Here is a 26,533-nt window from a genome sequence, read left to right on the forward strand (position 1 = left end):
CTTACTATCCCTCCCTAGCCTGTACTCTGTAGTCAATCTCCTGCTAACCCTAAGTCCAGAACAGTTATCTCAATGGGTATGGAATCACTCAGAATGTTCTAAAAGTATATATAAGCATCTCTCCTCCCATTTCTACATTTTGGGGAAAACAGTCTTTTGAAAAAAGTCTCCAGGTGATTTTGATATGCACTCTTCTGGGTTATGGACTACTGTTCCAAGTGCCCTTCTTTCTAAATTGGATCAATTTGAAATCCTCAATTCCCCTTGTGTTCTTGGGCCATCACAAATTCTCCATGTTTCTAACTGCTTGACATTTTTTTCTTTTTGTTTCCCTTTCACACTTTCGTCAGACCTTTAATACCAGCGGAGACCTCTAAAACAGATGATCCTGATCACAATTACCAGGACAACAAACTGTTCTCACCTCTCCCTCTTCCATTATGCAAAATACCTGCTTCTAATATATATATTCTCTCTTCCTTCCTTCAAAACCTCAAAGCAAAAAGTATCTTTCCTCTTTTCTGAGACTTCTTTCCCTATTCTTTCAACTATATGTCCTCCAGATCCTCTAACTGTGCTCCCCTCATTTATCTCTTTTTCTAGCACCTTCAACTTTTCCCTCTTTCACTGGTTCCCATCTCTCTCCCTTAATACAAACACAACTTCATCCTATTTTTAAGAACCAACACGTAATCCTATTATCGGCTTCAGTGCACATATTCTGAAAGTAGTGTGCATTTTTAATTCTCTGCAAATTAACTTCATACCCACTATTTCTTCTAAATAGTATTCTCAAAATGTCCCGCAGCCTTCTTAAACCCTGATTATTTCTGACCTCTCCAAAACACCTCACCCTCCCATTCCTTGTCTTCTGTAATGTGGATTTTCTGGATCTTCCTCCTGTTTGTTGCTTTGTAGAGTCATTTCCCACTTTTCACTGCCCAATACTTCTCCAAAAGTAGTCTCCCTCTTTCAGACCCTTGTTTTTCAACATAATTTCTCTCAAAGGTTTTATACCTTCCTTTGGGCAAAATGACTTTGCAATCTACATCTTTAATCTTTGTTCCTAATCCTTAAACCTACAGCTCCACTCCCTTGTCATTGCTGTCATTTCAAATTCAAAAACAGCAAACCTCTCTGCAGCCCTGATGGCTTCCCACCTGGCTCCAGAAGTCCACATCCATCTGCCTACTTGACATGGCCTCTAGGATGGTGAATAGGCATCTCAGACTTATGCCCAAAATAGAACTTGATTTACATCACCTCCCCTTCCCCCTGCCCCAGTTAGCTACTCTCCTAGTCTCCCTCATTTTAGGGTGACACTAGAATTCGCCTAGTTGCTCAGGTCAAAAATCAAGTCATCATCCAGGGCTGCTGCATTTGATCACACAGGTTGAGCCCTCCCAAGGATGCCCGGCCAAGAATGTGTGTCCGTAGCCCTTGCTCCTATCACCCCACTGTGGTGTCCAGCACCCAAGTATATCTGATGGGAGAAAGCGAGTCTTCTTCTCACAAATGTGCTGAGAGAGTCTGTGTATGCCAAGAGGCAGAACTAGCTTTTCTAATTCACACAAATCCACGATACAGACCCTGGAAGTATTACTTGATTCTATTTCTCACAACCCACATCCAGCTTGTCAATAAATACACTCTTTCTCCAAATTTGGAATCCCACCACTTCTCACTGCCTCCATTACTATTGCCCTAAGCTGTGAGCCACCACTTTATCTCACCAAGAGGATTGTGACAACCTCCAAACTACATGCACTGCATAATGACGTTTGGGTCAACCAATGGACCACTTATACAGCGGCGGTATGCCATAGAGCCTAGGTGTGTGTTTGTGTAAGTGCACCCTACAATGTTAGCACGAGGACAAAATTGCCCAACAACACATTTCTCAGAATGCATCCCCTTCGTGACGTGGTGCCTGACTGTGTTCCTCCTGTTCAAATCTGCTGCCACAAGGATCTTTTAAAAACAGATCGTGGCACTTCCAGCGACTTTCTATCATATCTAGGATAAAATTCAAACTCTTAACCATGGCTTTCAGGACACCAAATGCTCTACTCCCTGGTTACACTGCACATCTCATTCCTGACCATGCTGTCCCTTGCAGCTCTACCTCAGCCAGGTGGTCTTTCTGTTGGTCTCCAGGCTACACCTGCTGCGCTGCCGCTGGGAATGCTCTTTCTGCAGGTAGTGAGGATGCTGCCCGCTTCATTTCATTCAGTCTCTACTCAAATGTTATCTTACAGACTCTTACAACACTGCCCTCTTTTCGTCACTCCTTATCCCCTACGTTGCTTACTTTTTCTCTTCAGAGCACTTATCATTATCTGATGCACGCTCACGTGTGCGTGAACACACACAATTTATCTCTTTCCCCCATTAAATGTAAGCTCCATGTGGGCAGAGACTGTCTTTTCTTTTCCCCACTATAACCCCGTACCTACCACACATAATAGGTGGTTCATTAAATAGATGTCGACTCAAATCTACACATTGTATACCTTAAACTTACAGTTAAATGTCCATTACATCTCACTATTCCAATTTTTAAAAAAGCATCGATTGACTAAATGAATATTTTCTCCCAAAGCACCAAATATTCAAATTATTGGCACCATTTGGGGATTAAATTATAATCATTATTAATTCTTCTACCTCTCTTAACTTTACTTCTTTGAATGGCACTAGCGAATTTATTCAACCCTCCTAACTGGTGCCTCCGCTTCCAGTCCTTCTTCCTCATACTTCTCATCATACTTCACAAAACATTGCTCTAACCACTAAGGGGTTCTCAGCAAGGGAGTCGTTTGAAGAGTGTCAAAAAATTCCCAAATCATTTCTGATCAATTCCTTAGCCTCGCATTCAAGATTCTTCAGTCTTAATTTTCTCTCAACCTCAACAGAGCAAAATGGATCTTACTAAGCTCTTATTTTCATCTTAGTGTCTGTTCTCCTTCCTCTCCTTTTGGGAACACCTAGATGCATAATCACATCTTTCCCTTAGATTCATAACCCCATCTTTCCCTTCCCTCAAGGGGTAGCTGAGAAGACTGAGAGCCCCCTCTTCGCTGCCACGCTTCCCTAGGTATCCCAGCATTCATCACTCATGTAGCTGGTTGCTTGTTGCCCACACAGCGTTCGTGACAGCATGTGCCAAGGAGTCATCAGTTAGGTGTCTTCTTTCCCACTACCATCCTGAAAGTCACTTCTCTTCCTATAAGCCACAGCACATACCATGTATTGCCTGAAAGCATCTTCTCTCCACCTACATCTCAATGCAATATATTCTTAACCCTTCCCCTGTGAATTCCACTCCAATCTCTTAAATCGGAAGTCATCTCTTTCTCCTACATCTGCCTCACTATGGCACTATCACACACAGTATGTTTACGTCTGTATCTTATTTACCAGCCACTCAAGAAAAATCCAGAACTCTGATGTGCATAGCATTAATACAGTAGCTACCCACAGTTCTTATTCTTTAAGTGTATTAGTCCTTCTAAGCAATAAGTCCTTGACCTATTTCAGTGATTATATGCATGAACTACATCTTTTATTTCCAATTCTGAATTTAGACCAAGCTAGTTTGAAGATACTGTATTATATATAGTATGTATCACTTACTGTGTATCACAAAGTTCTAACTGTAAATTCCTTATTAATAAGGCCCAAGAAAGGCTGATTTTAGAATATAATCAGTTATTGAGATATTAATACTTTATTCACAAGCACATTCAGAGATATATATAAAATGAGAATAAATCATAAAACTTTAATGTAAAAAAGGCTTTGCTGACAAATGGAGTCAGAGGGGAGAACCTATTAGATTGCCTTTTTTAAAAAAAAGCTATTAAAAGATAACACAGAGGGCTTAGTACTCTCATGAAAACAAAAGGCTAGCTGTAGGGCTGAATTCAGTCCAACTCAGAAGATAGTGTCATTTATTCCAAGACAGATAAACATGAGGAGGTAGCACATGCATAAAACCATTTAAAATTAAAACCACAAATGCCTCTTTACTCCAGCAAATAGCCACCTATATTCTTAAGGTTTACATACATCAAGAAATGAGCTGAAGAGAATGTTAAGAAAATGGAATAGTTTGACAGTTTTGAGACAGCAGGTGGAGTGCTATCTTATTTAGGGACAGTCGTTACTAGTCTGTTAGAAGAGTTCCACAAATATTTCCAACTGAACTACCACCCTCTCCGGAATGACCACCATGGCAAATCAAAATGAAGGAGGAGGACACCCTATCAGATGATTCATCCCAGCTCCAAGCCGACTCTTCGAAAAGAATGTAGGTGTGCTAAAAATTGATCAAGGCTCAGTCCCTTATTTCCCCAATGCATACCTGAGTTATGTTCATTTTAAAATACCTGTCAAGAAGGCCAAGGTCCAGAAAACAATGAATTAAAAGGAACTGCCAGAAGCATGGAATCTGTTTTGATGAATCATTCCTCAGTACAAAGAAAAGAACATAAACTGCCAAACAGCAGCCTATATGAATTAAGTGTTCCGATGTTTAATGTATGCCTCCCCATAGTAAAGAGAAACTTCACTTGGGCAGGTGAGTCACTAAAAATTTATAAATGAAATGTTAATAGTTTTCCTTTCATTCTGCAGATTTTCCAGTACTGCTACATTTTTCCTTATTCGATCTCTTCATCAGAACCTGCCAGAATCAGATAACCTTATCTTAGTTTATTTGTACAAAGTCATGACAATAGTAGGACAAAAATGTTACAGTTCATGAGTTCATTTAACACTGGCACGCATGGAATATCGAAATCACACTTTTTCCCAAAATAGCTAGAAGCAGTTGCAGATTTTATCAATTTTACAAGTCTAAAACATGACATTCCTAACCTCTCCAATCCTATCAGCCTCTGATTCATTTTGAGCCTATTTAAAAGTTGAATTGTGTGACTTTTGTCTCCTCCGAAAGACCCTAATTCTGTATGAGTAGCAACTGTTATACCACTTTGTGTTTATATAGTGAATGACCTTGAAAAATTCAAGTTTAAATTCCAATTAAAAAAAATTGTTTTTAAACATCTCTGACAGTTTATAAAATAGACATATTTTATTATTCCCACTGAGATTAAGGCCCTCAGTTCAAGATCATATAGCATATGAATTACTGATGCAGCTGGGACACATTCCCACTTCCTTCGTGATGATGTGAGCCCTTAACAGATCTCAGACTGTTATCCAAAGGATAGAAGGAAACCAAAGGATTAAATAGCAATTTAGCTCTAAGCCATAAAGGTTCTTTCTCTGCTAAACACTGAGAGGAAGAGAGGGAGCACAGGAGAGAAGGAGTGGAGAAGGGGGAGGAGGAGCTACTGAGGAGGGAGGGAAGGAGAGAGGGAGGGGGGGAAGACTGAGTCACTGGCTTTACAGTTGTCAGATTCTACTTCCAAGTCTATTACCCACTGCAAAACTGTGGCTTTCCTTGGTTTTCATTTTTAGTTTGTCTTCACTCATACAAAGGCTAATTCAGCTCTTTTGAAAAGACTTCAATAAAAAAGTTTTTAAAAGCAGCTAACTGAAAAACCATCCTTCTGTTTCTAGCACTTTCAGTTTGACGTGAGCTGCTCTCGTGTTTCCAGGTCACTACGGTATCTGTTGCCCCAGCACAGATACTCTTCGTCATCTGTTAAATAAACCATCATCACTCCAGATCCAATTTTGTTTTAAAAGCTTCACTCCAACTTGGCCTTTTATAGCCTTTAAATAAAAATAAGTGTTTAGCCTTCTTTTACAAATATTTTTCTTAAGGTCTGGTTTAAAACTACAAACCTATTATAGTACAGCTAAAGAAAATTTTTAAGTCGCCACCAAATGTAAATCAACCACTTGCCGACAGGGAAGAAATACAAACCTGGACAATGTGTATGTGATCAATGGTATTTCCTTTTTCCCTTACTATTGAGCTGATTTAATATTCATATGGCTGTGTAAAACAAAATTACAGTACTTTTATGATTAGACTGAGTATGAGGCCACATGTTCCTAAGCTTTCTAGTGATTTATTCAGACACAATTATTAATATACTATATATAGACAAAACTAATCCAAACTGGCATGATTAGAGGATTAGAGATAGTCCTTTATGGGAATAACAGCTCAGCAATTTCATGACCATATTTCCAAATGTTTACACCAATGCAGGAGGTTCTCATTCAGTAATTTTAATAAAGAAGGATAAGTTCAATGGTAAATTCTCATTTACAAAATATCACCTTTAAAAATGTCAGCTCCAATCACTGTATTCTGCTCTTGATTAGCTAATAAATCTCTTAAGCAAACCATTTTCAAAATTTCTCAATGAAATAATTTTACTTTTTCTTAAACTAAGTCACAGCTGTATCAAAGAAATCTGACAACCCACAAAAACAAAAAATTCAGATATTTTATTTACAACAATATAGCTCATTTGAAACACCTAATCTCCCAGCTAAGTACTCTATTATTATCCCTGTTACTATTATTAAAAGGATAGGGCACTGAAGGCTAGCACGTTTAAAACTTGAGCCAGGTAATAATGTTGGTAAGAGGCAGAAAGAAGGCTCAAGCATAGCTGGCCTGATGCCGGGGTCCGTGCTCTCCACCAGTATTATCTAGTAGGACAAGAGGTTTCCTAAGAAAACCTGAGATGAGATTTCCTCACCAATATATCAAATTAAAATATGTTGTGGTAGGAAATCAGAAAATTGCAACTAAGAAACAATTTATATGAAAATCATAGATACTAATTTTCTGGATGCTAACCAAAGGTGTTTTTTTGTTTGTTTGTTTGTTGTTATTTTTTATTGAAGAGACAATAAGAGAACAAAACAATTTATTCAATTTGGTATACTGATGCCACAATGAAAAAATGTTAACGGTATCTTCATTCTTTGAGTTTAAGTCTCTAAAATGAAATTTGAGTTTTGAGTTAATGTAAATAGAGCAGATATGACTGCTCCAACATTGGCAGCAAATAAATAGCTTCTTATCTCAGTGGCTCATATTATTCTGCTAAATGCCAATGAATGGCCTAAAAAGATACCAATGGGCTCATAAGCAACTCTCCTTTCACATGAGTATAAAAGTACCTAACAATATATCTTTGTGTGGTCTAACAAACAGCACTCCCAATTAGGCAGCAGGAAATGGGAGAAAAACAGAAATGAGTGAGGGCAAAGGCGGCTATTCCTCGGAAGGACAGACATGCACTTTCTGTGGCAGACCTGAGTATTGGTACTGCACTGACAACTACCAGTTATTCACTACCTTCCTGGTTCTCTCCTCTCTTATACAAATATTTGTAATGCTTCAAGATTTTTTAATAGTATGTTAGCATTCAGATGAGGATGAGGTACCACACCTCTGGCATGAGAAACTGTCATTATTTTTAAAAAGTACAGAAAACCAGAGAATCAAAGAAACTAAAAGCAAAGCATATCGAAGAGAATTGGTTGCCAAATGCTTGTACATATTACTACAAAAGAAAAAAAAATCAGGGCCACTGGAATCAAGAGATTCTTACAGTCTGATAAAAAGTTTAAATACATACAAATAAGGTCCTGAATAGAGACAGGGTTCTCTTTCTGCCAGGAAACATTTAACGAGTTTTCATAGTGATAGAGGCAGAATTAACGGTTTCAACCTAAAGGACGTCTCTCTCCTCTGCATGCCCTAAATATTACAACAAAGCACAGCACGTGTACCTGAGGTCCTATAGTTATTCCAACCACAATCTATCCCTACCAAATGCTTTGATTTTAGAAAGAAAACCCCTTATTTCCACTGGTCTCCACAGAACCATGCTTAATTCTAACCATTCTTTAATGTTTATTTCACACTTGTATTGTGAAAAGCCCAACATGTGTTCCTTACGGACAACACACACAGAACAGCTATATTTATATAACAGTTTCTCTAGTGCTGTGTGTGTACTTTTCAAAGTGCGTCCACAGACATTCACACTATTCTCAAGGCCTTGTCATAGGGCTGCTTAGCACCTCTCTTTAACATTTATAATTCTTATGAGTAATATTTTATAGTATTGAGGATGGACATAGCAAAATTATACATAGGACTCACTTGTTGGTGTAATCTATGTAATCTAAGTTGAAAATTCTTTAAGTAGAACCAAATTCTAAAAGAATGTCTTCCACATAGGTTGAGTCTAAAGTAGATTCTAAAGCCTATTGTTAAGGTTTCTGGTAAATGCTCTAAAATCCCTTGTCTGGAATAAAATGTTAGAGACGGCTGACTACTCCCCCTGCATCCATTCCTCTTCCTCCCCAAGGTAAGCTTCACTGATGACCGGTGTGTATATGTTCTTTAACTACATTGTGTATTGTCTCATAATATCTGTTCTGGGCACATAAAAATGATGTCATATGGTATATACCATTTCACTTCCTTTAGAACAGTTAAAATGAACTAGACCTACATGTATCTGCATGGACAAATCATTTATCACCACTTCAATTTAGTAATTATGTATTCAATGTCTGTATCTTCTAGATTGTAAACACCAAGAACCGGATCACACTTGTCTCATTAACCACTGAATATCCTAAGCACTTTAAAATTCCTGGCCCATAAAAGGCAAGAAATAAATATCAGCTGAATGAAGTAGTAAATGAATAATGAACAGGGTAATGCTAAGGTTAATTCATATAACATCTGAACTATTCCATCAAATTAAATTGGCTATGTATCTCGGACTGTTTGCGTGCTGTTTAAATGAAAATGAAATACTAGGGGATAATTGATTCTTAATAGAAAGAAAACATTTTAAATGTTATATATCAATTTTCTTGATATGTAATTTTCTTGATCTGATCTTGAACATTGCTGAGGGACCTACATATAGTACCAGAAATGAAGAGGAGAAAATGCACAAAATGGGAAAACAAAATCCCTAGTACATAGGAGATGAAAAGTAGTTTGGTAACGACAGGGACAATATTGAAATCGAAACCTAGAAACCGGAAGAGCCCTGGCCACTTTCTCATATGCTTCCTAGGTGGGAAAGCGACTTCAGAAAAAGAACAAGCTATTTGGCCACTCATACCATAGCACGAGTACAAAAACAATACTGAAGGGAAACTTAACAGGAAAACGGGCACATGTACTGCCAACTTGCTAGAATAAGGGTGTTGGGGAGGAAGAAATTATTTTTTAGATATACTTTAATAGCAGAATTGTGTTTCTTCATAGTTCAGTATACAAGGCACATTTTAACAATTTTGCTTATATTTAAGTCATTAAATTAAAAATAAAACACATATATACAAAAGATAACTGTAAATGGTTCCAGATGATGATAGAAAATTCCATCTTTTCATTACTGAATCATTTGTTTTGTCGGTTTCAAAAAAAATATTAAAAACGAGTGCAGATGTGAACAAAGATAAATTCATTTTTGGATGTTCTACATCATAGAACTGTTATATATAAATACTTTAAGCCCTATGAAAAGCTAAAGTCAGGGTTTATAAAGGTTTTAATAAATTGAGTTTAGCTGATAGACATTTAGAGGAAACAAACAAAAGAATTTAAGAATGCATCTTCTAAAATAAGTCAATTACAATAAACACCAGCCTTTAGTGCTAACATACTAATTTATACTTAATGCTGTAGGAATATACAATAAGGACATTTTTTAAGTAATGAAAAGCATTCATATCTACAATAGAGCCAGACTAAAGAATGATTTTAATGGTAAGATTTAGGACTGACTTTATCCTCTGTAGAGTCAAGTAATATTAGAGTTAATTTCCTCACTTTGATCAATACTTTAGAACATAAATGTGATCATGTCAGATCGTGTCTGCTCAAAGTTCTCCAGTGGTTTCCCATCACAACTAATTTTCAGTGAAAGGATCTTTGGCGATAGGAATTTATTTTCTATGAGTGAAATCCATATATGCATATTATTAAAATCATAGAATATTAGTGATATGGGATGAAGACATTATATGTTATGTAAGCCTGCATTATGTAAGTTATAGTGAAAAATGAAATCATCACAGAACGTTAATATAGGATAAATTCTTGATCTCTCGAGGCACTTTGAAGTTATAACTGTCCTTAAATTTTTATGAAATATCTCACTTTTATTAATAAAGACACATAGGTTGTTCCAGTTACATTTTGCAATGGAAAACAGTACAGTCTATGGTCAAGAGAATGGGCTCTGGAACCAGAACTGCCTGGGTGCAAATCTTGGTTCTATACAGCTTAAAGCTATGTGACCTCAGGGAACTTAGATTTACATAACTCTATAGAGGTAATAACAGTACCTACTTCATAGACTTTATGAGGATTAAAACTCTCATCTCAGGACATGCTTTGCACTGATGGCTGACCCATAGTCACAATAAGTACTAGTTATTACCAATTATCCTAAAAGCCATGCTATTCAAAATTTTGATGTTACTATGTGTCTGCTGATGGTGCACTGTGCATGCCCTGATGCTAGAGTTGACTGAAACTGTTGACATTGGAAGCAAAAGTGGAAATCTATAGAAACAACAGGATTTTTTGTTAGCAAACTAGACTGCCTGGACGAACCCGGGTTACTTGGGCTTAGGCCCACACTTTTAAGGACTGATCACGTGCACTCAGTTCTAGTCTGCACACTGCTAAGCTTTTTGTGATAAGGAACTGACAAAGGTACTCTTCTAGACTTCCAAGGTCTTTGGGCACAGGCAATAGGCATGGATGGGACATTCTTTTCCATGTAAATCATTGCCAATTTTAGGTATGTATGGTAACTTCAAACCTATGATTAAGATTTTTAAGGGATCAACTGTTATGGTTTACTGTTGTATGTCAGAATGAATTAGAATGGTACATCTTTCTGTAGCCAATTTTACTCTTTCTCTGGAGAAGGAAAAGTTTAGTCATAGAACTGGTAAACACTATGTTTTAAAAACATTGGAACATATTATGAATGTATTACATAGACTTTTAAGGCAAAAAATAACCCCAGAAGTTCATGGTATATGGTATATCACACTGGGCTACCTAACCAGATCTCATGCCCAACCACCAATATTCATTGATGCTAGTTAAGTCCAAAAAGCACTAGATAAACCAAAGTTTCAATCTATTAAGAACTTTTGCAGAAGATACCAAATTCTTAACAAAAAATTCTAAGCCTCAAAATAGAACTGAAGAATTTTTGCAAAGCAAAAACTACAAAATTCAAGATGCAAACAGAGCAGCAGCCTTTTATCCAGAGCCCCTAAGTCCAAGGTAAAGGCACTAACACATATGAGTAAGTAGACCATTACATAACAAAATTCAACATGTAAGGGATACCAACAAACAAGTGCTGATTCTGTGGCAGACATATATGGTGGATGTAAAATAAATTGCACAACAGTGACAAAATAAAAATGAAAACTTCTCAAGTTTTTATTTCTTGGCTAAAAACATAGCAAATTCGTTCTTTCTCCTTTGTTTCTCGAGGTGAAAAAGCAAAAAGTCATACATACTCTAAGTTCTGTTGTAATAGCTTGTTTTAGTTGAAATACTTCACAAATAGGTAAATAGAAAGTTAATCTCATCTTCCCCTCCTTAAAACCATTCTCTAAAGTTTCTCTTTAAGGTTAAAAAAAAAAGAGAGAGAGAGAGAGAGACATTAAGGCAGAAATATTTTATTGGTTTGATCAGAGTGTTAGTATTGGTCATTATATAATTTTAAAATCACTTGTACTGTCATTTCCTTGAGAGATGTCAATAAAGTTTCCTTGTGCAGAAAATGTAACATTTATTCACCTTAATTCAAAGCAGAAACAATATTTAGTTCATGTCTTTGAATTATAAATCTTGTGCATAAAATTGGACCCACAGATGCATGTATTGGGGGTTGAATGTGAATAAATGACCAACAATAAGCTCTATTATATTGAAAAAAAGAAGTTTGGATTTTATTATATTTTTACTTTTGAAAGAAAATAAAACTAGATGGCGAATGTCAATATTAAAAGATTTAGTAATGAACATAGCAGCAATATAAAGATTTGAAAATGAAAACCCACTCTAAGAGAACTTTGACGCACTTTTTAAATACCTGATTTTCAGCCAAAAGTGAATTATGATAGGAAAGGACGAAAACAAATACTTAAAATGAATATATTCTGAGTATTTCAAAATATTAAGATCTTTAATTCTGAGCGACTATGAGAAACAGAACAATAGACCTTGGATGGAGTTCAATTAATATACACCATGGTTTTACACATCATTAATCTCATTTAATGGAAGAAAGTCAAGACTTAAGTTTTATGCTATCCCCTCAAAGGATAATGTTATTGCTCCTTAGTGATGATTCATGAAAGGCACACATAAAACAATGAAAACTACTAATTCTAACCTAAAGAAAAGTTTAAGAAGCTAAAGATCATGATTTTAATTTTGACTTTACAATAAAGTAGTCCAAATAGTAGTTATACTTTCATAATTAATGCTAATATTTCAGCATCATTCTAATAGGTATAATGTGAAAGCAAGCAGAGTTTATACTTAATGAGAACCATTTCCTCAAAGTTCATGTTCTTACCCACATAAACCTGTGGGGAGCACAGCTTATCTCGACAAGTTTAAATTTTGAGAATTAAGAAACCAGTACTTTTTCAGAGTAACAATATTTAACATTTCTAAGTCAACAAAGGTTTTTTAAAAAATTAATGCATTTCAAGAACAATATACATTTCCTTCATAAGTAAAAAATAAAAATCCCAGAATTATGAAATAGAGGTGGGTAATGAGAACAATACACACAATAAATAATGAGACAAATGAGGGCCCTTGATCTGAAGCCACTCAGAGATCCAAATATCTAAAATAAAAACAAGGGAAGTAGCTATATGTTTTGCATGGTATGTGGTGATAAAAGCTAATCCGCGAAGAAAAAAAAATTTCTTTTTAGAAAACATTTGTTTAGAACTTTAATAATCTTTTATTTAAAATCTTGTTATTTATATATTTAACCTAACCTCAAAGGAATTTATTTTTAGAAAGCCAATGGTACAACATTTATTTTTAGAGTCACAATTCTGCTACACTTTCAAAGGTTCCAGGGTAATGTTTTATTTTTAGAACTACTGTATAATTGTAACATTCACTTCTAACTTTATCAGTCTTTACAAACTGTGGTATATAACTGTTGAATAGATAAATACAATTAAGTAGTTTTAATAAACGCTGATGTTATCAGTCTGCCAAATAACACATTAACTGCCAATTACGCTTCTTGTTAAAAATGAAAAACAAAGAAAGTCTGTCCAAACAAAACAGACCAACACTATCAAAAAAAGAGGGGGAAAAAAGGTAAATATATTAATTGAGAAAGCAAGGTGCTAAGAAACCTGGAAAAGGGGGTTGGATGGAGTGGCAACTAGCACCAGATAACCTTTAAGATTACTTTTGAGCTCAGTTATGTGATTCTAATAAAGTACAAGATTATGGTAAATGAAAGAACATCAAAGATCTGGAAAGGTTGAACTATGTACTAAAAATAAAACAAATTCTTCATCTGTTTACAGAATATGAATTAAAATTATAATTCGGGGTTCCAAGTGGAATTGCTGGAAAGAGATTTTTTTAATATACACAAAAATCACCAGGAATGTAACATGAAAACAGAAATTTAAAACTGTGTCAGCTAAGAATTTTTCCTTTCAAAAGCTAAACCTTCCAGACAATTTTGATCAACTGAGATCTCAGGGTTTAAAGTATTTCAGTAGGTAAATTATTTAATTTTAAGAAAAATCATTATTTTTAATAATAAAGTGTCCAGAGAAATTATGTCGTCAGATATTAAAATCTGGCTTCAAAATTATTCTTACCATTGAGATTTTAACTAAAAAGTTTCCAAGTAGGTAAATGTGATTTGGAGTTAAAAAATGTATTAACAATGTTATGAGATCAATTGCCAAGATTTGTCTTTTCATTACTCTTTCCCATGAGCCTCCAACCTGAACTGCTTGTACAGCTCATTGTAGCACTTAGCCTCAAGGATCATAAATTTGTTCAGTTTTAAATTTAACCAATACGTAACAGTTCCCAGTAAAGAGTGTTTTATAATTTATTCAAAAAGATCACAGATACTACCAAAGAAGCAATGTGTCCTAAGTGCTAATTAGTATCCTATTCACTTTAATTAAAGGTTATTGGATTAGGAAGCCATTATAAAAGTTTTAATCAACATAGGCTTTAGACATTTTGCATATGTTAAATACCTCTACAGCTACAACTTATAAAACTTATTAAAGGGCAATCTTTGAAACAGAAATGGTAAACTAAGTCAATCTTAAAAAATTTCCTTCCTTTCCTATATGCTCACAAATATAAATAGAAAAGGAGACCATAGTAACAGAATCACTTCATTAAATATAAAGATTTATGAGCAATCGACTTAACATATTCTATTTAAAAAATAAGTAACTTTTCTACTACTATTTAAGAAGTTAAGGACTCTGAGAAACATCAAGTTTTGACAGCTCTGTTTTATGTTAGATTTTCCCCAAGACACCCATGTAGTAGTTTTAAAAACAGAAATCCAGACTAAGACAGTATAATTTCTAAATTTTTTCAAGTCATGTGCATTACCTGGTATTCACATTAATAAAATACTTGGGGGATGGTAGCAGGAGGGAGAAGAGGGAGTAAAAAAACACTTTTCACAGTACCATAAAATTCCATTTCTAAGTAGTGTAAAAAACAAATGTTATAACTGTTAAAATTTCAAATAAAAGTGGTTGAACTTGATACACTTGAATGTATGTTCATGTATAATTTTGCCCTTGAACTCCATGATAGAAAATGGACTAAGCTAAAGTCTATTCTGACTAAACCTAACTGAAAATCTGAGGGATGTGCCATGATGCATTTTAAGATGCATTTCATTACTCATCTGCTTTTGGTTATATGATACGATAATGCTATATTTAATATCAAATAGTGAAGAAACTAAGCAGAAATCACATTACTTTTTAAAAAATGCATTCTTGCTTTTTCAAGACCTCTAGGAGAAAACCCAAAATTTTTACAATGAACAGTAAAACTGATTCTTAAAACGAAAAAATTCTACATAATTTTTAGAATAAACTATTCTATCAAGAAAACTGCTCAAACTAAGAAGTACATTATTTAAGTTTAATACAATCTTTTTATATACTAAACTTTGAAAATTGTTTTTGCAGTCAGCTTCCACATGAAATCTGCTATTCTTGCTCACTCTTCTATGGCATTACCCAATATTGTTACTCTCTCACCCTGGATAGTATTGGTAGTAAATGAGAGCAACAACGGAAACCGCAAATCATTAAAGCTAAATTGAACAAGTATGTTATATTTTATAAATTCTGGTGCAGCAAAAATATTAGTTCTTTTATGACAAAACTAGGAACAGGAATAGATCAACGAACCATTTACACATAACATACTTATGTGGAAAGGACTGCTGCTGATTTTCAGAATCTGGATGGGTGGATGGGTGGATGAATGGATGGAAAGACAGATATTCATAGACAGATATATACATAAACACATATATTATATATAAATTATCATGCTATATACCGACACATCAGTCCCTATCAGTGAGTGGTTCTTTCCACATACATACATGCCTATGAAACTCTACACTATCACACCAAGATCTTTGAGCTCTTTGAGTCACTTCTCCCTTTGCTTCAGACGGATTTAAAACATCACCAGCAACAACAAAAACAACAACAACAAAACCAATGTATCTTTAAAAGCAAGGAATGATAAACTATTACATACTAAGTACACTGTAACAGAAAATCTTTATTTACTAGTCCCAAAAGAACTTTATGAAAAAATCCCACAGAGAAATACAAATACCTGTAAACAACAGTAGTTTCCCTTCAGTTTTAAAACTTCTACAATATTTTTGGGATATCTCCTCTGGATAGAAATGGCAGATTTCATCAAACTGAAAAATTTTAAGTACTATACTTGACCTACAAATGCATGGAGCCTTGTTATAATTTGGACCATGCTGTGAAAATATACTATGTAAGTTCCTTCTGAAAATTAAATTCCTTAAAAATAGCTAAGGTAAATTTCTACATTATAGTTATTCAATTCAATATAAATTCTACTGAGATTGACAGTTGTATGCTAAAGCAATATTATGGTACTCTTCATCTGATTTAGCAATGTTTTCCTACTCCAGACAACAGATAAAAAAACAATTACATAGTCAGTAACATCAGTGATATTGATCCTAAGAAAGCAGAAAGAATCTACAAATAGGGTTATGTTTGTTTTTTTTTTTAAGTTGTTGAATAGAAAAACAACAAAAAAATTAGAAAAAGTCTTTATTCAAATACTCCTAGTACAACCAATAGGAAAAAGTCCTCCCCACAAAAAACTCCAACACTATACTGCAGTTAAAAAAAAAAAAAATCAAAGCCCTTTTGAGTATTTCTCGTCTCTTCACAGCACCCTCAAGTATTAATTAAAAATATAAAACACTTTAATGGTATCTTCTTAAAGAATTTTTTAAGTTAAAATTCCAATTATTTGTTGTACTTAAAATGCTGGAGTTGTTTTCATCAAAAAAAAAAAAACAATAAAATCAGCTTGAAATGAATTTATTGTACAATACAAAAAGTAGGCATACTGGAAAATAAAAGGTACATTATTAAATATACAAAGCAAATGAAAGAAAGCTAAATAACACAAATGTTTTAATCCAAACAGGAAGATTAAAATGCACAACATTTACGCTAAAAATAAAGTTTCAGAAAGGATATGCATTTCAAATGAAATGTTAATGATGAACAAAAAGAAAAACAAATACGCTAATTTCTAAATGCTTGAATATCAAGAATCAGTAATGGCATGAAACATTAAATCTAACAATACTGGTACTTTTCAAGAACTGTATTTGAAAAGGTATTAAAAAGACTAAAGGAATCAAAATAATGTTCTTAAATCTGGCAAAGACTTCTGTCTTTTTAAAGTAAAGTTTGAGGGCCCATTCACAATATCTTTCCTCTCCTTTCATTTATACCTCCCTACAAAAAATTTTTGGATGCTCATCCTTAACAGGATTCTATAAACATAGCAGCTTAGATAACCCTACTTTACTGATAAGTGCGCATTTCAGACTTATCAACATAATTAAAGTGCCACAAATTAACAACACAATTTTGAAATCTATACAAATATGGATATAATATAAAACATTAAATTTTCATTTTATAAAGTAAAACTAACCTACAAATGAAATAGTAAAATGCAACAATATAGAGCATATGGGGGGTAAAGAAGTCTTTTTTTGCAAACTATCAATTAAGGCATTAAGCTCCCAAACCACAAATGGCTCTGGTGAAACTAATACAAATGACACTGTCTAAAGGTATAGCAGAAGTGAGGCATTTCAACACACCACTCTCCTGTAAACAGCCAAACCAGAAGCATCTAGTTAAGATATGCATCTGTACATTAGAGGAACATTCAAGTAACCATTTGGTAAAACCCTCTAAAACTTAACATATAATTATTTAAATATATCAGCTTTAATACTTAGCCCAAAAGGCTTGTGATCAATACCTTTGGGAGGAAACTTCTTTTCCTAATATCATAGTTCCCAAACTCAAGACATCATATGATCAGGATTTTCTACATCTATAATTGTACTGGTATCTAAATTATCCAGTGAAATCTTTTTTGCTATACTCTTTTATTTACTTTACAAATTTTATCTTACCACGTGTATGTCATGATATTAAGACACTAACAAATTCTCCTCTACCCCACTCTTACCCTTCCAAAATTTACATGCTTAAAAATAATTAAAAATAAAATAAAACACCTTGAAGGTGTGGGAAACTGTAGGGAGAACCAGAGAACTATATGGAAGAAGGAAGATGTGTGAATAGGTCCTACAGAATTTTACACTTTGCCAAGACAGACTTTAAATATCATAAATTATTGGAAATCAGTTTGTATAGAACCTACAATCCTTCTCTTAAAAGCAAGTTTTGATTCTTAATATTACATTTTTATAACCAAACAAAAAGATTGAGATCTAACCTATATTTTATTAGCATACTTACTACCTTCAGACTGAATTCATTTCCTAAGTACCCTAAAAGAGTTCAAATTGAACAAATTTTATGAGATGTTATAATTTATTATAAAAGATTCATTAGCATTTGTGAAATTATTAGAATAAAATTATTAAAAGCTAAAAACCTAGATTCACTATTCATTCTTAAATATAACAGAAAATTTATGTGGATAATATGAAAATAAAATTGTTTAGGTAAACATTTCACTTGAAGACACTCACTCACTATTGCTCCTTCTGAGTAACCATTATAGCTTAACAGTGAAACATGTCATTATCTTACATCTGAAATTCTTTGGCTGGAATGTTTTAGTAACATAAGACACTCCTGTACATGACAATTCTAACAGAACATAGGATCTGCAAAGTAAAAAAGCAAAGACACAACTTATAAAGTATTTGATAAAATTTTTTTAAATTTTTTAAAAATTTAAAGCCAAGCCAATCACTAAAAATGGCATAAAATGGAAACTTAAGATAATTTTATAATCTACTGCTATATTAAATAATTTGGAATTCACTATTTTGTCTTTTTAAAAGTTTTGTATTTAGCACAGAAATATACTTTCTATTGCCACTAGAGATATGTCAGTTTTAAAATTAGAAAAAACAAAATATAATGAAACTTAAGAGTTCAATGTGTGGGTTTTAGAACCAAGAAACCACAATTTCTGTTACTATTTTTAAATGGGATTACCTGACTTTAAAGTTAAATTTTTAATTACACCAAGAAAAAATTTTTAAATTTTTTTCCTTTTTGCATTTTTTTAAATAGAGCAAATTTGCTTTATTTACTTAAAAAAAAAAAAAAAACTGGCAATCCCGCTTTTTAATCTATTGTCTTTACACAAAGATTGAAAGAAAAAAAACAGCTTTATGGCTCAAGCACTCAAGGTCAGGAACACAAAAACTCAAATAAATATATATATAGTACGCAAAAAAGCTAAAGGTGTTCAAAAGGTTAAATGAAGAATATTCTGAAACTAGAACCCATTTCGTTTAGCTTTTCTCTCCCAGACTTTCCATTCTATATACTACAGTTGTAGAGATGTCCTCATTTGACTCAGGTGACACTTTTTTCCATACTGTCTCTTTTAAAGCAAGTTCTTGTTGGAGACTTTCATAGTCCAATGGTCCAAAGGAATGCTAGTTGTTCAAGCAACATACATAATTTATTAGTGCACTTGAGTGAAGAAAGGTCCAAGCTATAAAACGGTATTTTTCAATGAATGTTATTAAAATCTATTAACATTTTCACCCACCACCATTTGATGTTCTGCTCCATGTTACTCATGTTGACTCTCAGAGTTTCTATTCTGTTGGCTCTGCATAATTCTCATATATTACTAGAAGTTACTTTGATTGGAACTAATGATAGGAAAATTTACTTATTTTATGTATTAAAAATATTTTCTACTTGTAAGTGCTTCATATGAACTTCAAGTCTAATTAGGAAATTTTACTATAACCATTTTGCATATGGAATGCAAAGATATTTATTTAAAACTCAAAATAAGTCCCTTGGTGCAATGAACAACTATGAAGAAGAAAAAATCTTTCTGAAATTTAAGTCCTGACTCAGTACTAGCTCTAAAAAAGTAGTATATATATATGTGTACTAATACGAAGCCAAGCACATTAATAACAAAATATTACTTCAAAATAAGAGTATCAGAAATACTGCATTAAAAACTTCATAGGAAAATATTTCATTTACAGTGGCTTATGAAACTTATGAGGCTTTGTAAGGTCTCTTGCTAATACTATAACCCCTTTTCCATTTACATATCCATCCACATAAAAATAAACCTCAAGACTATAATGATAAATACTAAGAGTAAAAACAGGCTTTCTTTTTATAGCACGTAGCACTTTCCAATGTGTCTTCTTTTAACAGAATCAATTCTTTAAACTATTGCTTAAAATAGCAAAACAATGGAGAAAAGAAGGGAACTCTGCTGCTAGGCTAACCAGTTTTAATTTAACTAAAACAAACAATATTTAATATCTATCTACTACTAGTCCAGGATGAAAATGTCAACAATTTGCTTATACTCATTCGTGATCAGCAAAATAAGAAGGCCATTAACAATTAAACTAAATTTTATTTAAACTGGTGAATTACATAATACATGATAATCTAAATAAGAATTTTGCTTACCCTTTGATCACCACCTTCTCTACGAGGATCAAGTTTTTTTGCAAAGTGTCTCAAATTATCATAGTTATGGAAATTACACAGAGAAACAAGATCCTGTAAAGAAGCAAAACAGGTATAAGAAACAGGCTATTCATTTTTCATTATCTAACAAATTACACGAATACTGTCCAACTTAACTACTATCTCATTCAAAGTACTACGGCATGTTAACAAAGCATTATGATGCATCAAGAAGCAGACTGATATCAAAATAAGAAGATATGAATACAACCTTTAAGAACACAGGTTACTAGCATGACTAGGACTTGACCACTCAAATTGTTTAACTTTCATTGTCTGTAAAACTGGCACTATAATAAAGAATTCTTTCAAATATTCATAAAAAAATACAAAAATATAAAAATATAAGTAAATATTCTGGTTACAATCTATTGTAATCTATAAGCAATCCAATGTCATTATCTAGTTTTTATAGAATATAAAAAACTGAAAAATAAATCAGAATTTTAATTAAGAAAGTCTGCAGAAAAAATTACAGCACTCAGTGCAGACTCTGTAATAAATGTAAATAAACCAGAAGCTGAAATTGAAGCAAAAGTTGGGTAACAACATAATACACTGAATTAGTTAAGAGTAGTAACAATTTTAAATTGCAGTGCTTATATCTTCAAAAAAAAAAGACTTTTAAAGGTAGTTTATGAATAAAGACATGCAACCATGCAGACTAAAAAAACAATAAACTATATATAATCTTCATTCATGTGGGTTTCAAATTACTTCAGGTTTAATATCTTTTGCTGGGCTTTTGGAAACTGAAAACTAATTATAGCCACAAAAATTAATATATAAGCCTTAAAAAAATGTCATTTTCTGTGAGAATGATTACATGAGAAGTGCCTTGTTAAGGTAATATAAAGTCCTCTGTGAGTACTTCCACGACTACCTAGTAACTAGCAGATAGGCATGCAGTGTGCCATCAATCAACTATGAAAATGAGTAAAAAAATCATTAGATGGCTCAACTTATAGAATCAATATTTTCATTAAGAAAACATGCTTACATGACAGAAGTGAATTCCCTTAACACTGTTGCCCATCTTGTCCAGAGGGGGAGACCAGCACATCATGCCCATGACATTGGGGACAACTAAAAGAATGCCCCCAGCAACTCCAGATTTTGCAGGAAGACCAACCTGAAAATAATTTGAAAAAAGGGACATTTATGTTAACAGTTTTAAAATAAGAAAAGTTATGTCCAACAATAAGATAATTGGTTAAAAAATTATGGTATATAGCAATATAGTAGAATTCCAACATTAAAAAAAGTTGTACATGTTTATAATATATCAAATGAAAGACAGTTATAAAACACTTGGGATATATTTAAACATACATACTCTAAGGAATGAAAGTAGATTACATCTAAATCATGGGACTATGTTTTTATTTTATCCTTTTTGACTATATTTTCTAATTATTCTATAATAAATGCATATTACTTTTTTAACGTGTATTTTAAGTATAAAAAGTTATTTTCAAAAAATATTTTATGATTACATAATGAGAAATTCTATCTTATTAAGAGTCTCTGTGCTCTACTGTCAGAAATTCTGAGGAAGACAGATAAGATGGTAACTTAAGCTAATCCTCTTTAAAACATTTAAGTTTACATTATGCAAAATGTAACAATATGACAAAAGACAAAATATTCTCAGGGTAGTATTCATTAATGGCTTATAACATTCAGACATTGAGTACCTCTTGCTAGAAGTAATTTCGCACAAAACTAAGAAAAATAAAAATCACCTGAATGGGATCTTCCAACTTACAGGGAATACATGGGACAATGAAAGCCATAAACAAAATCTAGACTGTGAGATATTGAATAGGATAAATGACCCAGTTTTTTCAACCAAATATAACAAGAAAAAAGAGAAAGGTCAAGGAGAGAGACTACAGATTAAAGAAGAAAAATAAAGGGAGATTCAACCAATCAAAATAATGTATGGCCCCTATTTGCATCCCAAGTCAAACTGGAAAATAACAATAACTTATAAGACAATCCAGATAATCTGAGCATTGACCAAATATTTTGAGGGTAATAAAGATTAAACTTTTTTTGGATTTTTTATGTGTAATAACAGTGCTGTGAGTTTCAGAGCTCTTATCATTTAGAATTACAGACTGAACTATGACAAGGATAGGGGAAGCAGGTGTACATACAGATGAAACAAGATTGGTTATCTACTGATTATTAGATTTGAGAGATGCATAATAGTAAATGTGTCTATTTTTCTATGTTTAAAATTTTCAAAATTAAAATATTTTTCAGGGCATTTGCTGACTTGACATAAGCAGAATAAAATAAGAAAAGTCTATACATTTCACAAGTGGCAAATGTACAACTGAGCTTAAAGCAATATATTCTTAAGTTTTAACTTTAATATGCTTCAAGTCCTTTAAAACATCTATGGCTATAACCAAAAATGTTAAACATTATAATTAGCATTCTTTCTAAACGAATTCTTGAAGTATGTTCTTTAGGGCTAAATATCATAAGCAAAAGAAAGTCTATACAAACCTTGTACATTGGAATGCCTTAAAAGTAGAAGTGATAAAGTTCTAGAAATAAAAACAAGTTCTTAAGAACATCTGGTAGACTGTTTAACTCTATTCGTTACCAATTCTTTAACAAATTAACCTTGAAAACAAGCCTCTCTCTTAATTAATGTACAGCTTTAGAAGCAAAGTTCAAACTGCCATTTTTAAAAGAACTGGTCCAGACTAGTTTTTTGCCAGAGAAAATTAAGATTAAACAATTACTTACATGGAAAGCAAACTGCCCTGAGAAATCATACATGCCACAGGAATGCATCAAACTCAGTGTATTTCGAACTGCTTCAGGGCTCAGTACTCTTTCACCAGTAATTGGACAGAAACCACCATTAGCCAGTGTTGCAGCCATCACACTAGCTGATTCACAAGTTACTTCAATGGAGCACAGCTAAAAAAAAACAAAAACTAAATTTTGAAAATTGAGCCTCACATGATTTTTAGTATTACAGTTAACTTCTAAGATAATCTATTTTATCTGGTATTTCATACAGATGTGAAATTTTTCTTGCAAAGGGATTATTTTAATACGTGGTGACATTCTAAAGATTTTAATTTGAACAAAATTCTAGCCCCTTTAAGGTTAATCCTGATTTTCCCAGATCCCAGTCTTTTCGTGGCAGAACTAGGATAGGAAAAGCCAGGCCCTAAGCACTAAGATTTGTAATTGCCCCATGTGATATTTAAAATTGCTTAAATATTAATGCTTTTAATAGGATACACAAACATAATTATTTTTAATTCAACAGGATAAAAGGAGCCATGATATATTTTTAAGACAAAATAATAGTACATCAGTACTATAACAACACTTACATGAGAAATTGCCAGTTTTGGAAAAAAAAATGCTAATGCCTGACAATTCATCTATAACAAAACTCAGCATCCCCAGATGGCAACAAGAAAAGGACTAAGGGAAGAAAAATCTAATTAGACAGCTCTAGCCTGTGGATGCTCTGTGTGCCTAAAGCAAAATGTTATCTGTTAAACCATTTGTTAATATTTAAATATTTATTTGATATTGACTATTGGTACTGAATATACTATGATGAATTAACAAAAGCAAAGTCCAGGTACAATGCAGAATGACATTTTTGTATTTAAATATAATCAAACTAATGGAAATAGTTTAGCACACCTAACCCAAATTTACCACCTAAAACTAAAACAATATATATGGTCTATTTTATTTTTCATTAACAGCAACCAAAACAGGGGGGAAATTAAAGGAGAAAAAGGTAGAAAAGGAAAGAGGAAGAAAAAAACTGAGTTCTCAAGTTACACACTTTCCTCACTCATACTTCAAAGATTTATATACATGAGGAACAAAGGGGTTTGAAGATAGCTTAGAAGCAAAATTAACTACAGTGAATTAGAAAACTGACTTGCAAATACTTTTTTACTTTCACTTTTGCCTATTTATATTAAAACTTCTTCCTAATTTCCCCAAAACTGCAGAATCTACTTGCTTTATTAACCCAAATAGCAAAGACTCATAGAAAGTTGATTTAATCACAAAAGGCTCAGTGAAGACTTATAGTAATGTTTATTTAATCATGAAAAGCTTTCTAAAAGATTTAAATTCCATGAGCACTTCCCAATTTATGCTTAGTATTATTGGAATTGTGTTTGCATAAGGTGATTGATATACTCTTAATTTGATAAATCTCAATTTAAGAGTACTTTCCTGATACCCTGATGAAATGTTCAATTAGGTGCAGCCCTTCTACAAAAAAAATAAGGATTCTATGGCTGTCTCTTGATTTTTGCACTGAAGTGTAGAAATTTCAGATTTAGTTGTACCTAAGCTATAATAGCCAAAGTTAAATATGTATACCAAAGGAAAAGAACTTTAACATAGAAGAAATTCAAATGGGCTATGGAAAAAATAAGAGCTACTGGATAAAAGCATAATACTACATCATATACTTTATAGTTTCAAAGAAATCTCACAGAAATCATCTCATGTTATCTTCAATGTAATGCAGAAAGTTAGGTCAAGCATATGCGCAGAAAATGAAACTGGGGCTCATTAATTGAAATTAGGTCACATGGCTAAAAAGTGGCCATATCAGACTTTGATTTTATATACTGACAGTCTGGATTCCTAATTTACAGTTCTTCACCTTAGGCAGGTGACAACTGTGACTTCTATCAAAATCTACTTTATAACAACCTCTCTTATATAGTCTTTAAGCTAAAAATTTAAAATTAAAGCACCTTCAAACGTAATGACAGGCAAATGTAAGGTAAATTAGAAATTAATAATTTGTTACTATGTAGTTTCATAATACAGACCCATCAGAGGCACTAATGGCAATAAATGTGTAAGAATGAACTGAACTGAAAGTATGGGGGAATGAGAGGGATGTCCAGGAAGACTACCTTAAATTGAATTCTATACCACAGCAAATTATGTGAGTGGCCCCTCTCCTCCATACATATGGAGAGAGCTGGAGTTTGCTATTCTAACTTCGAAGAATACCCACTATGTAGAAGTGGACTAAACAGAGAAACTGCCACTTTAAAACATGGAGTATGAACCCTCTGATAACTCCTCCAAACAAAATTTAAAAGCTAAGAAAACAGAGCTCAGTGTATAATGAGAAGCCAATGTCTAGGATTGAACGTTATTTCTGACATGCTTAAATATAAGGTTTTTACAGGGGAAAAAAATGTTCCCTATTACATTCTAAGTCCTGACTTTTTAGGAAATACAGACATGAGACTTTCATGAGGACTTTTTTTTGAAAATCAATGGGAAATGTATTTTCTCTTGGCTTAGAGCCAAGATTTCAGAGACATCTATATTCTGCAAAATGCGACAGATCCATTTATACACAAATTCATACATTTAAAGTAAATTACCTGGAAATAGAAGTCTAATATACCAACCATATCTGTACCTTCTGGAAAACACTGAAAAAATAGAAAGGCAAATAAAAATATAAGTACACAGGAAAAAAATATATGCACATAGGTTAAGGATTAAATTTAAAATGTACATAAATGTTTCATTTTAATCAAAAACAAAAGAGTACATAACTTATAAAAAGGTATAAACACGAAATAATGAATAAAGCAAAGTTACATCATATATAGGTTTCTAAATACTTGTTTAACTGACAAAAATAAACTGATTCATAAACTAAGTTACTGGACTAGCCACTTAAAAAAATCAAGTGTAATCAACAGTAGTCAGGCACTCTACTTTTGAGTAAATGGGTGAACCCTTAAGGAAAATTTGCATTAATATAAATAGCCAAATATTTGAATACTGCCAGATACAGATAATTTAATAATATTAACACTTTGATAGCATTAACTCACAAGTGTTTTGCAAAAACTCCTGCACCTTAAATAGTAATAGGTAGTTGCTTAAAAGCTATTGTTGAGTTTTTCACTTTTATTAAGTAAAAAAACAATTTGAAACAAAAACAAAATTTAAAAACCTTTTTTTCTTTTAAGTAATATCCTATTGCAAAATTTCGATCTCCACTTTCTCTTTCAGACTGAAACCTAGAAGAAAGAAAAAAATTTGCTTTATTTATTTTCTGTAAAAGTATGGTTGTCCTGTAGTATAATTTGTATATCAAAATTCAATATAAAGAATAGTGACCTAA

The 26,533-nt window shown here is 33.0% G+C and overlaps 1 protein-coding gene across 6 annotated transcripts in view; it reads right to left on the minus strand.

The window, feature by feature from the left end:
- GLS (glutaminase) overlaps positions 1-26,533 on the minus strand; it is a 69,753-nt gene that overhangs the window by 6,740 nt on the left and 36,480 nt on the right. For 4 of the 6 annotated variants that reach the window (XM_016161593.2, XM_016161634.2, XM_016161622.2 and 1 more), the window contains 5 exons: positions 26,363-26,429; positions 25,779-25,829; positions 23,125-23,301; positions 21,359-21,490; positions 20,299-20,391 (listed from right to left, as the gene is read on the minus strand). In XM_016161593.2, coding sequence (XP_016017079.1) covers positions 20,299-20,391; positions 21,359-21,490; positions 23,125-23,301; positions 25,779-25,829; positions 26,363-26,429 — 520 coding nt within the window. Of the gene's footprint in view, positions 1-16,636; positions 19,343-20,298; positions 20,392-21,358; positions 21,491-23,124; positions 23,302-25,778; positions 25,830-26,362; positions 26,430-26,533 lie in introns of those variants that run through there. The other 2 variants (XM_016161603.2, XM_016161613.2) reach the window with 2 other exon arrangements.

Source organism: Rousettus aegyptiacus, unplaced genomic scaffold (genome assembly GCF_014176215.1).
Source record: "Rousettus aegyptiacus isolate mRouAeg1 unplaced genomic scaffold, mRouAeg1.p scaffold_m13_p_2, whole genome shotgun sequence".
In the NCBI taxonomy this organism is placed as follows: domain Eukaryota; kingdom Metazoa; phylum Chordata; class Mammalia; order Chiroptera; family Pteropodidae; genus Rousettus; species Rousettus aegyptiacus.